This window comes from Labeo rohita, chromosome 17, assembly GCF_022985175.1.
Source record: "Labeo rohita strain BAU-BD-2019 chromosome 17, IGBB_LRoh.1.0, whole genome shotgun sequence".
NCBI lineage: Eukaryota > Metazoa > Chordata > Actinopteri > Cypriniformes > Cyprinidae > Labeo > Labeo rohita.
Window position 1 is genome coordinate 2321034 of NC_066885.1, and position 13113 is coordinate 2334146.

The 13113-nt window shown below is 31.5% G+C and overlaps 1 protein-coding gene across 2 annotated transcripts in view; it reads right to left on the reverse strand.

Moving 5' to 3' along the window:
• ptpn21 (protein tyrosine phosphatase non-receptor type 21) overlaps positions 1-13113 on the reverse strand; it is a 35702-nt gene that overhangs the window by 13704 nt on the left and 8885 nt on the right. Inside the window, exons 5-15 of one of the 2 annotated variants that reach the window (XM_051132932.1) lie at positions 12661-12728; positions 12487-12557; positions 11285-11372; positions 9116-9204; positions 8823-8910; positions 8516-8595; positions 7129-7236; positions 6648-6708; positions 6226-6304; positions 3858-4741; positions 1353-1904 (exon numbers count right to left, since the gene is read on the reverse strand). In XM_051132932.1, coding sequence (XP_050988889.1) covers positions 1353-1904; positions 3858-4741; positions 6226-6304; positions 6648-6708; positions 7129-7236; positions 8516-8595; positions 8823-8910; positions 9116-9204; positions 11285-11372; positions 12487-12557; positions 12661-12728 — 2168 coding nt within the window. The remainder of the gene's footprint in view (positions 1-1352; positions 1905-3857; positions 4742-6225; positions 6305-6647; positions 6709-7128; positions 7237-8515; positions 8596-8822; positions 8911-9115; positions 9205-11284; positions 11373-12486; positions 12558-12660; positions 12729-13113) is intronic. The other variant, XM_051132933.1, reaches the window with a different exon arrangement.

A 13113-nucleotide genomic window follows, 5' to 3' on the forward strand; every position in this document is an offset into this window, starting at 1 on the left:
AAACCGACATCTATCATTTAGTCTATTACTACTTGTTGTTGTATTTATATATATTTTCCTTTGTGGGAGAGACGCTGAAATCGACGTCGGGACATTTTTTCGTTAAAAGTTATTTAATTTCGTCATGGCTACAAGCCAACGGATTTGTTCTTTTGCTTATAATTTTAAATGGCAAATGTAATTTTTGTTTTCAGCTTTTCCTAAGCTACTGTGTTGACAAAAAATGTGACAGAGCGAGCAGCTCTGCTTCCTGCACCACAACCTGGTGCTGCTAGATTGGGACTACTAATTTTTTATTAGCTTATAAAACTTCAGGGAGCTATTACATTTATTTTTTGTTATTTGTTGCTACTTGCTGTTTACTTATTTAAGTTTTACAATTGTTTACAGAATGCTGCTGGGGGCTCCCTGCACTTTTTTATGTCATTATTGTTATTATTAATATTGATGTTTATTTAATATTGTTATTATTAACAGTTCTCAGAATTAAAGATATGTTTGAAAGCATTCAAAGAAAGTTCTTGTCAGAGCTCTTGTTATTATTAATTATGACAAATTTCATTTTTACACTAGACACATATCGGTTCAAAATATCGTTTATCGGTGCATTTGATCTGTAATAATCGGTATCGGCATCGGCCCTGAAAAACACATATCGGTCGACCCCTAGTTCACAGTTCTGAAGCTGGTTAATAGTCACATGACATACATGTAAATAGATAAAATATTTAATCACTTCATTAGTGTTTTATTTTGACTTTGTAGCTGCCTTTTAAATAAAAATAATAATAATAATAATAATACTAATTATTTTTTTTTCTTAACATTTTAACTAATTATAAAAATGCTGAATATATTTATAAAAAATAAAATTCTTCTGTTACATAATAAATACAATTATAAATTTATTAAATAAATTACATTATAATAATTTTATTTTACACTACATGTTAAAATAATATTTATCTCTAATATTTTTTCAGCTTTTTAGTATTTTTCATGATTCCGATTCAATTACGATCTTTAAGTGAAGCCATAAATCTTTTAAAATAGAGTTTTATTTCAACTTTGTAGCTGAATTCACAGCTTAATAAAATAAGTAAATAAAATTATTTTTATTACTATTTTTATTTTTTTTATTAAATAATAAGAAAGCTGAATACATATTACTTCTGCAAATTACAATTGCACTTTTTAATATAAAATAATTGTATAAATATAACTGTATTTAATAAAAAGTATTTATAATTTTACTTTACACTTACACAAGTCGTATTTTACACGAGTTTACTGCATTCTCAAATGCACGTTTAACAGATTCTGATTCAGTTCTGATCTTCAAGTGAACTTACCGCTGGAGGAAGACCCTCGATGTTCCTTCTGGCAGGCGGCACGTCAGAGACGGGTCTCTTAAAGACGTCTCTCTTCTGTCTTAAGCGTCCCTGTCCGCTCAGATCCCCCTCTGACACCGAAGGCACCATATGTCCAGGCTCTCGCAGAGGCGGCAGCTGCCCCATGTCCTCCGGTTTGCGGATGATGGCATGGGCCTGGTACGCCAGTGGGCCCGTCAGGACAGTTTCCATACTGTGGCTAAACGGATAAGCGGGCGGATCTATGAGTGGCCGTCCCATCGCCGTCATGTGATGCTCGGGACCGCCCACTGCATCCTGAGATTGGGGTGTGTGTCGGCCACTGTCGTCCTCAAATTCTTCTTCCTCACCACTGCTGTGCACCAGCATTGTGGCATCGGACAGGGATTTTTTGTGGCCGTAGATGACATCCTCTTTGATGACCCCGTCCTCGGGTTTCGTGACCTCCAGGACGACGTTGATGTCGGAGCCGGATGCTGTAGGTGGCATCACCTGGGACACTGGGGGCGGAGTCTCAGCCGCAGATGCAGATACCTGAGGAGGTGATGGAAAAAAAAAGAAAAAAAAAAAGTTTTGTTTATATAACATTTCACTGACTGGTAAATTAAAAAAAACAAATAAAAGTTTTTTGCTAGTAATTATAATAAAATTATATAAAATTATTATAGAATTAATAGTCTTTTATTTATTTATATCCGTTTTATATTAATTATTAATTTCTAATATTATTCATACAATTATACATACAATAAATTAATACAATAATTAACTAAATGCTATTGAAAGTAGTTTTAAATGTGTGCAATGTCAAAAATTAAATTGAATGAAAAATATATTCTTTTAAATATAGTTCTAGAATCAAACTACAGCTAATAATTATATTAGAATTCATTTTAATTAGTAGGATTCTCATACAAGCATTTAAGAATTAGCTGTACATATTAGATTAATATATAATACATATCATACATAATTATAAAAAAAAATTGTAATAAATTATAAAAATACATATAAATATATAATAAATTATAAAGAATTAATTAAATAATTATTAGGATTTCTATACAATTATATAATAATTATAGATTTAGGATTCTCATAAAAGCATATAAGAATTAGCTGTATATATAATTAGATTAATATATGATATATATTATACATATTTATAAAAAAAAAAAAAAACATACAAATTGTAATAAATTATAAAATATATTTAAAAAATTATAATAAATTATAACAACATATTATAAAGAGTTATTAGGATTCCTATGTAATTATATAATAATAATAATAATAATATATTTTAAAATATAATTAAAAAATCCTACATGTGGTTTGATCTACAATCATAGATTACTGCTAATAATTATATAATTAATTTTAATTTGTACGATTCTAATACAAGCATAAAAGAATTGGCTGTATATGTAATTAGATGAATATATAATATATTACAAAGGACACAGAAAATAAGAATTAATTATACAATATTAAAAATAAAAATCTAAATACATTTCAGTCTAGTACTGCAAAATATTATACAAGAATTAATTTTCATTAGTAGTAATTTTATAGTATATAAGCATATTATAATTACTTAAAAGTATTATATACACTACAGTTCAAAAGTTTGGGGTCAGTACATTTTATTATTGTTCTTTTTTTTTACTTTATATAATTAATACTTTTATTCACCAAGGATGTATTAAGTTAATAATTAAAAGTTTATTAAAAGTTAATAATAAATAATTTACATTGTTATAAAATACTTATATTTTGAATAAACACTGTACTTTTTAAACTTGTTATTCATGAAAGAATCCTGCACAAAAAAAAAAAAAAAAAAAAAAAAAAAAAAAAAAAATCACAGGTTCCAAAAAATATTTGGCAGCACAACTGTTGATATTATCCAACATTGATCATTCTAATAATAAATCCGCATATTAGAATGATTTCTGAAGGATCATGTGACACTTAAGACTGGAGTAACAGCTGATAAAAATTCAGCTTTTCATCACAGGAATAAATTCTATTTTAAAGTATGTTAAAATAAAAAACATTATTTTATATTGTAAAAACATTTTGCAATATTACTGTTTTTTTTCTATATTTTTAATCAAATAAATGCAGCCTTGATGAGCATAAGAGACTACTTTAAAGACTATTACAAGTCTTACTGACCCCAAACTTTTGAACGGTAGTGTATATATATATATACACACACACACACGAGTATATAAATATACAATATTTTTACAAAAACAAATCTCCTAAATATGCATGTAAGATTTAGCTTTATATATATATATATTTTGATTAATATATAATATATAATATATAATTCATATTATAAATAATATAAATATATAATAATTAAATACATAATAATTAGGATTCTTATATAATTACATAAATGTGAACCTAACATTACTGAAAATGTATGTAAATGTGTATAAAGTCACACCAAAAAATCCCGAACAGACTCACCTTCCTCTCCTTCAGCCTCATGTTCTCCAGGCCGTACGCCAGGCCGGCGATCTCGATGGAGTTGCGCTTGTGCATGTGAGGTCTTCGGGTCGTGACGAGCGGTGCGCTCATTTCCTGCAGCGAATGCGCCACGGGCAGGCTGTCCTCCTGGAAGGTCTGCACCGAGTGATGGACGCGGCGTGTGATGAGATCCGGGTTGCTGCTGCTGACGTAGAGGTGGCGGGACAGGTCCGGGGTGCTGTTTGCGGGTCGAGGGTGAGGGTAGGGATACGGCGGCGGCGGCCAGTACACCTGATTCCTGATGATGTTAGGCGCCGGATATTCCTGCGCCTGCTGAAGCTGGACGTTGGTGAGCTCGGGGACGCTGACGGCGCCCACTACGGGCCGTCTCTCGGTGGGATAGGGGTAAGGGGAGGGGCTGTGGAAGCTGTAGTTGAGGTGGAACGGGTACTGGCCCGTGCCATGCTCTCGGATTTCGGGCTGGCTGTAAACGAGCGGATCTGGGCGGCTGTAAGCGTACGAGTTGCCAATATTGAGGTTCCTCATGGAGTGGCTCTGGCGCTCGGCCGGCGGGATCATCCCGAGGTTCTTCTGTCTCATGACGGTCTCGTAATCGGGCGTGGCGCGGTAGGACGGCGGGATCAGGGCGCTGTGACGGTGGGAAGGCACGTAGTCGGGCCTCATGAGGTCACTTCCTGTGATGCTGGGGTTGGACGACATGGGAGACGGCTGCAGGTAGTGCTGCGGGTTGTTGAGGGAGCTGGTGCTGTGGGCGCTGTAAACGCTGCCGTTACGGATCCGGCCGTTGTACTCGTGCGGAGAGCGATCCAGACTGGTCTGGGAATGGTAGTAGAAACCATTCTGGTTGTTGATGTAAAGATTATCTGTTGGAAATACAAGAGAGGCGAGTCAGTGTCTTCTTTTCCAGTACAAAAATTTAAACATTCTTTAAATCAATATACATCAACTTGAGAAGTCAGCATCACTATGATACTACAATGCCAAAATACTGTAAAGTTTATTATTTATAAAAAAAAAAAAAAAAAGTTTTTTTTTTTTTTTTTTTTTTAATTTACTGACTATATTTTTTATTGATTTAAATAAAATAAAATATGATAAAGCAAAATAAAAAATGATTCTCTTATTTAGTATTTTTGTCTTGTTTTCCAGTACAAATAAACAATATTTATAAAACTTTTTTTTTTTTTTTTTACTTACTAGCTATAATTTTTTGAGTTTTAAATAATAAAAATGCTAAATAAAATAAAATACATTAAACAAAATATAAAATAATGATTCTCCTACTTGTATTACTAGTATTATGTCTTGTTTTCAGGATCATTTAAATTGGTATAGGTTTTCACAATAAATTATTACTTTTTCACCCACATATATTATATGAGAAATTAAATATAAGACTAATTTCTTAGTATTTGTTGTCTAGTACAAATAAACTTTCTTTAAATCAAGATACATCAACTTAAGTAAAATGAAAGTCATTGCAAGTCAGCATCATGATGGTATAATGCAAAAACTTGTAAAGTATTAAATATTTACTTTACTTACTGGATATAATTTTTCTAGATTTAAATAAAAAAAATAAAATAAAATAAAACGAAATAAAATATTCTCCTACTTGTATTTTGTCTTGTAATAAATTAACTTGGTAAATTAACTTGGTATAGGTTTTCACAATAAATTATTACTTTTTCATCCACATTCTGCATACTTTAATTTAAATATTAATTTAAAATGTGTTGTATTTGATTTACTACACAATTTATCTTGTTTTAATTATATAATATAAAAATAAAACATAAGATTAATTTCTAACTTAGCATTTTTCGTCTTGTTAGATTAATCAATCAAAATACATTAATTTGCAAAGCAAAATGAAAGGTTATTTTCATAACAACAGAGTACATTTTCACCTACATTTACCATACTTAAACTTAAGTATTTATAAAATAATGTAGCATTTGACTTACAATAATTTATTTTATCTTACTATAAAATTTTATTTTATTTTATTTAAATAATGTTTTTTTTTAGTCTTTTTGTCTTGTTTTCAAGTACAAATATAAATTCTTAAAGAGATAAATATTACCTTTACGCATTATATTAGGTCTTGTTTTTAGAACAATATATTAAAATTAAATGAGTTCTTACTTGTTTTCCTTTTGAATAAAGTTATTTTTTCTAACCACACTGAAAGATTTTTTTTTCTTGTTTCAAGCTTAAACTCACTAAATTGTCATTTCGCTTTCATCTTAATTTGAGAATGTAAATGCAAAATACTAAATAAGAAAATCATTTTTTGAGAACAGACAAAGCATTTTTGGCCTGCTGCTGATGGGAGTTGTTCTACCTTGTGATGACGTGTACGGTTCGTTGTAATGGCCGTTAAAGTGCATCTGAGGTGGCATCATGTAGGGTTGCGGTTTTGGCTGCATCATAAGACAAAAAAGCAGCATTAATTCAGATGGACACATTAACTCATGTGAAATGCCTTTGTATTCGAAGTCATAAAAGTGCTTTCACATCATCAAACATTGCTTCAAAGTGCATTAAAGCTATTTTTGTTTAGCTTTTTATGCTTATCACATTTCAGGATGCTGCCTTAAAAGGTATCTGCCTATGTAGAGAGCAAGGTTTTGGAATAGAGCTACAGTAAATCACATCAAAAACAAATGAGATCATGCAGAGCCGACAAACTCTAGAAACATCCAACAGAAAAAGCTCCACAGCAAAACTGTTGTATAGTCATTGAATAACTGCTGTAATGCTGACCAGAGACATTCTCGTCGAGGACCGTCGCCTCACTGCGTTTACAGGAGCGGGCTGAGTTTGTCTATAATAAAACACAAAACAATAAAAGACAAGGGTGAAATAAACCAGAGAGTAATAAAGTTCAAAAAGATTTTATTTGTCACATGCACTGCGATATGACAGTACAAAGTAAGCAGTTTGCATTTTGCACTAACTAACTTAACTAATCACTATGAAGCCGTAATGGGAAATTATTGTAAAGTTAAAAAGCTTTTAGTGTAGTATCTAATTTACTGTCCATAATTTATCTTGAGTCAAAAATAAAATAAAATAAAATAACAGGGTATATTTTATTGAGGCATTTTTTTTTTTTGGGCTGTAAAATGTGACCGGGGCATGTTGACACGTCATTCCTCCATTGCTTTAGGGAGTTTCCTGTCACTGTAGCCAATGAGAAGCTCTGAGCAGTAATGCATTAACGGCCTCATGCAGTCAGGCTCACCCCTTGTCAGCAGTCACAGAGGGACGAGAGAGGTTTGGAAAACGAGGAAAAGAAAGAGAGAGAATGGACCTCTGGGAGCCCTCAGAGATTGGGCCATCAGACAGCTCTCTGGAGACAGTAAACGGACAGCGGTGAAGGAGGAGACACACAAAACTACAGATGCACTGATGTAGCAGCCAACGATTTTAATCAGCGATTACTAAATACATTTTGTATTTGTTTTAACATACTTTTTTCAGAGAAGATGCATTAAACTGATTAAAAGTGACTTGTAGGTACTTGTATATGTACAAAAAAAAAAATAAATGCTGACTTTTTGAGCTTTTTATTCATAAAACATGTTTACACAAAAGTATGAAGTAAAATAACTTTTTAACATTGATTTTTTAATATACTAGAATAATTTCTGAAGGATCATGTGACACTGAAGACTGGAATAATGATGCTGAAAATTCAGCTTTGATCACAGGAAGAAATTGCATTTTACAAAATACTCAAATAGAAAACTGTTATTTTACATTTAAATAATATTTCACTGTTTTTCCTACATTTATGATTAAATAAATGCAGTATTTGTAAGCTGAAGGGACAAAAATGCTAAATCTTTTTTTTTTATTTATCTATTTTTACTAGATATACATGACTTTGCGTGACAGTTTGACTTTGAAAACACCAATTAAATAGAGTAGTTCATTTTACTCATTTTTATTTACTAATTTTATTTTTGCATTCCATTTTACAACTTATGTTTTTATATTTTTATTTCATTTTACAATTTATTTTACGCATATTCATATTTTATTGTACAAATTACTTTTATTAATTTATTTTAAATTATTATACACTTATCTTTATAGTATTTTAAATTTTATTTCTATTTCTAGTATTTTATTTCATTTTCCTAATTTATTTATTTATTATTTTACAAATTGTTATATTTTTTTATTTTAGTTTCCAACCTAATATATATTTTTATTTTATTTTACAAATTATTTTAGTTGTTTATTTGTTTATTATACAGTAATATTATATTAATAAATCTGTCATTTTAGGGACATTTTTGCTACTTTTGCATGATAATTCAGGTCGTCACTCAATATCCAATTTTAAATCTATAGATTAATGCATTTATTAAAATTTACAAAAACACTAAATAATCTTTTTTTGTTGTTGTTTTTAAATTGTGCATATAATTTCCTGTTACACATCCAACCTCTAGAACCAATCCACTAAAGACTAAATGTTTAGTCACAACATTAAAATTAGTTTTTTAGGAGAAATGACCAGCATCTAAAAGCAAGCTATAGAATTCTTTAAACCGTATTGCCCCAAATCAGTGCATCCATAACACAAACAACAGAAAACACACAGACACACACAAACTTACAGACTGCTGTTGTTAATTTTGTAAAACTTGTGCCGCGCCAGCCACATTCTGCACACGTATTTGGACGTCTCCATGTCCTCCTGAAACGGAGCCAGAACATTTTTAATTCAATCAAATCAGGCCAGAACATTGACTTGTGTGTTTCAGGGTCTAAATGAGTGGCGTTCCTTAGAGGCCAAATACAAATCTATTCACTTTTCACTGAATGGACATTCACATAGGCATATATGGGGTAGCATAACTCCAGCTTAATTGAAGTCTTTTGGCTATTTTAGGCTAAGTAAAGCATCTGAAGCATCTGACTTACAGTCTGGAACTGGATTGTGTCTTCTTTGTTGGCGAGCTCCAGGGCAAAGAAAGACTTATTATGAGTCATGTTATTAATGTCATTCCACCTGCAGAAACAATGAAGAGCTTGATTCAGCCAAAACACAACATGAAGGCAAAACACAACACGCTGGATAATAAACAGCCTTTTGAAGAGCAAAATAGCGCATGAGTTGAAATCTTTTGACAATATCTGTATTTATTTTTCTTGCTCTGATCAAGGGTGAACGCAAAAAAACACAAAAAAGCATGCAAAGATACATGCACACATACCGAAACATGAGAGGTGCTTTCCCATTTTTGTGCTTGACAAATATCCCATCCAGACAAGAGCCAATAATCACATCTGTGCTCTGAGCATCCTGTTTAGACGCAAGGAAGAAAATAACTGTTAATTTAAAAGGCTCTCAGTGTCTTCTATTCAGCAATGGATGCTCTGGAGTGAATGGGTGCCGCCAGAATAAGTCCAAACAACTTTTAACCACTGTTTCTAACCAGTCCATAATCCATATTAACATTTCCTCCAGTGAAAAAGTCTACCTCCTGTTGTCTCTCACATCAAAATCCAGTCACATATTTGTTTAAAGCTGTTTTGACTTGTAAACAGTGCTTGATCTGTGCAGATTTCTCTCCTGATTCAGACCAGACCACTCTTTCACTGGAGGAAGCATTACTATGAATTATATAATTTTTATAGATTTTTTTTTGTTTAGTTTTAGCTAAAATCAAGATGTTAATTGATGGCCTGGAGTGGTGTGGATTACTTGTGGATTATTGTGATGATTTTATCAGCTGTTTGGACTCTACTCTACAACTATTACAGAAGGTTCAAACGCTCCAGAAAGAAAAACAATGCATTAGGAGCTGGGGTGGGGGGTGAAAACTTTTGAACAGAATGAAGATGTGTAAATTTTTCCCAAATATCATATTTTTTTCCCATTTAGTACTGCCCTTCAGAAGCTACAGAAGATACTTACATGTTTCCCAGAAGACAAAATAAGTTTACCCTGAACTTTAAATTCAAAATGTTCTCAACCCTGGCTCTTAATGCATCGTGTCTCCTCCTGAAGCATCAGTGAGAGTTTGAACCTTCTGTAATAGTTGCGTATGAGTCCCTCAGTTGTCCTCAGTGTGAAAAATGGATCTTATAATCATACAGTCATTGTCGGAAATGGATCAAATATACAAAAATTCTGGAAAAACAAAGAATTTGTGGGACCTGAAGGATTTTTCTGAAAAACAACAGGCAGTTTAACTGTTCAGGACAAACAAGGGACTCACAGTATTAAGAATCAAGCATACGTAAACTTTTGACAAGGGTCATTTTTACAAACTCAGCTATTATTTTCTCTTGTGGACTATATGCAAACGTCTTTTATGTGAAATATCTTATTGAGGTCAGTACTAAACAAAACAATAACATGCATTTTGTATGATCCCCCTTATTTTGGTATAATAATTACCATTTTGCAGATTCTGCAAGGTGTATGTAAACTTTTGACTTCAACTGTATCCCTGTGCATGGTTTCATGGCATTTCAGATGCATGTATTTGACACTTTCCCACTTACCCATGGGGCATTATTTTATTTTATTTATTTATTTTTACTAGATATACATGACTTTGCATAACAGTTTGACTTTGAAAACACCAATTAAATCAGAATAGTTTATTTTATTAATTTTTATTTTAATCATTTTATTTTTGCATTCCATTTTACAACTTATTTTGTTTTTATATTTTTATTTCATTTTACAATTTGAATGCATCTTTATATTTTATTGTACAAATGATTTGTATTTATTTATTTGTAATTATTATACACTTATTTTATCGTATTTTAAATTATTTTATTTCATTTTACAATTTTTTTTATTATTTTACAAATATGTATTTTTATTTTAGTTTCCAACCTCATTTTACAAATTATTTTATTTGTTTTTATTTATTTATCATTATTAAACTACAATATTATATACTATAATATTGTTATTTTAGGGACATTTTTGCCACTTTTGCGTGATAATTCAGGTCAATATCCAATTTTAAATCTAGTTCTTGAAGCAAAACCAGTTAAGAAACACTATAGATGTAATGCATTTATTAAAATCTATTTTAGAAGCATGACATGAAACACATGCACAAGCTGTTAGATAGCGGGAAAACTTAAAATACAGATCAATAACATACTGTTATGAATTAATCACAATAGTATAATGAGACCAAACAAATGCTACTTTATTACCAGTATGTCATGCATATGCATCATTACTTAAATACACAGTTATATTTCTTGTATCCCTGTTCATGGTTTCATTTCAGATGCATGTATTTCACACTTTCTCACTGTCAAAGCAGTCACGTGTACTCTTGAATAATGAGCTGTCACCCCCAAAAAGGAACTTGAATTGCACAAGGAACAGCTCTTCTTTGATGCTTTACCTTCGCTTGGACACTCTCCTCACCATACCCCTCCATCTTCTCCACCTCCTGCATGTAAAGCAACTCCGCCTCCGGTGCAGACAGACCTCTGGGAAACAGAAAACACACACACAGCACAAAGGTCACATTCAACAATGCACTTGTCATCTGATGTCATTATCACACTCATCTGTGCTGATTCTTCCTCATTCTTATCGTGCATAACACAAACAAACAACGTCAGAGCATTGCAATGTGAATGTATAGTTCTTCCAAGACACTGAAAAAGTTGTTTCATCTGCATGACGTGCCATAAATAACCAAAGAACTACATTACATATAGTACAGTTTATTTTAATTTAACTTAATTCATTACAAAAAGAAAATGAAAATAACTTTTAATGTAACTTCTGTTCATGTTGCAAAAAAAGTGATGTTCTTCCTCAGTATTTCTTGAGGAAGAAATGACAAGAAGTCTTGTTTTCTGAGAAACTGATGAAAATGAAGTGAGTTTATGATTGGGAGAATAAACAGCTCCCAATAGGAAGAAAAAAAATAACTTGATTCAAAAGAAAAACAATCTCATTTTTGTTCGGTTTCTCAGAAAACAAGACATCAGCTATCTTCATCTTGATTTAAGGCTGTTTAGATATTTGTATAGGAAAAAGTAAAAAATACTGAGTAAATATTATTTTTTGCAGTGCTAGCAACAATTAATGCAATGAATGTATCCCTTCATTTGTGGTAGGAGCAAAATAAGACTACTTTAAAAAAAATTTTTTACAATCAACTTATCAAAACTAACTGCATTTTATTACTAAAGTTTAAAATGAAGCTGAAATTAAACAATCTTTCATAATGCATAATATAAAAACAAAAGCCAAATAAAATGATTTAGATAGTAATTGATTTTACATCAGCTAAATTTCGATATATATATATGTTCCAGCTTTAACGTGCGCCAAACACATGTAAACCTCATCTGAAAGACCTTCTGAAACAGAACTTTTGCAGCAAAGCCAAGACCATTAATGTTGCTTTGAGCCCAAAGCTGAAAGTCTGGTCATAAGTCACGTCAGGGGTTTGACAGCTGCCTTTGAAATCCTCTAACAGGAACCATCTGAACACATCTGATAATCATGAAGCCTTTCATTGAACCTCACGTAAACCGCGGCCAACAGTTTTTCAGGCTTTTCCCATTTCGCAAATAACCAGTCTCTCACCGGTAGTTTTGATAGAGCATGGTGACTTTCTGAGTGGCCTCTTCCACAACCCTCTCGTCCTGTATCCATGGCTGAGAAAAACAGAGAAGCAGAGTAGAAATAACTGATTTATAAAAACAATTCCTGCAGTCTTTAACCTTGGAAAAGACAATAAAATATTCAATGATTACGTACCATTGGAAAAAGCACAATTTTTTGAAGGAATTCCTGGGAGTCATATCGATTGAAGTCTCCAAGGTCAGCTGAAACCAACAGACAAGCTTACGTTTAGTGTTAGATTAAAAAGCCTCCAATTAAAACATAATGACATTGACTCCTCAAAGAAAGGGGCAATATTTTATTTTATTTATTTATTTATTTTTACTAGATATACATGACTTTGCACAACAGTTTGACTTTGAAAACACCAATTAAGTCAGAACAGTTTCTTTTACTAATATTTTTAACTAATTAGTTTATTTTTGCATTCCATTTTACAACTTATTTTGTTTTGTTTTACTGAATTTATTTTATGCATTTTTATATTTTATTCTACAAATGATTTTTATTCATTTATTTTTAATTATTGTAGACTATAGTATTTTAAATTATTGTATGCATTTTATTTCATTTTACTAAATTATTTAT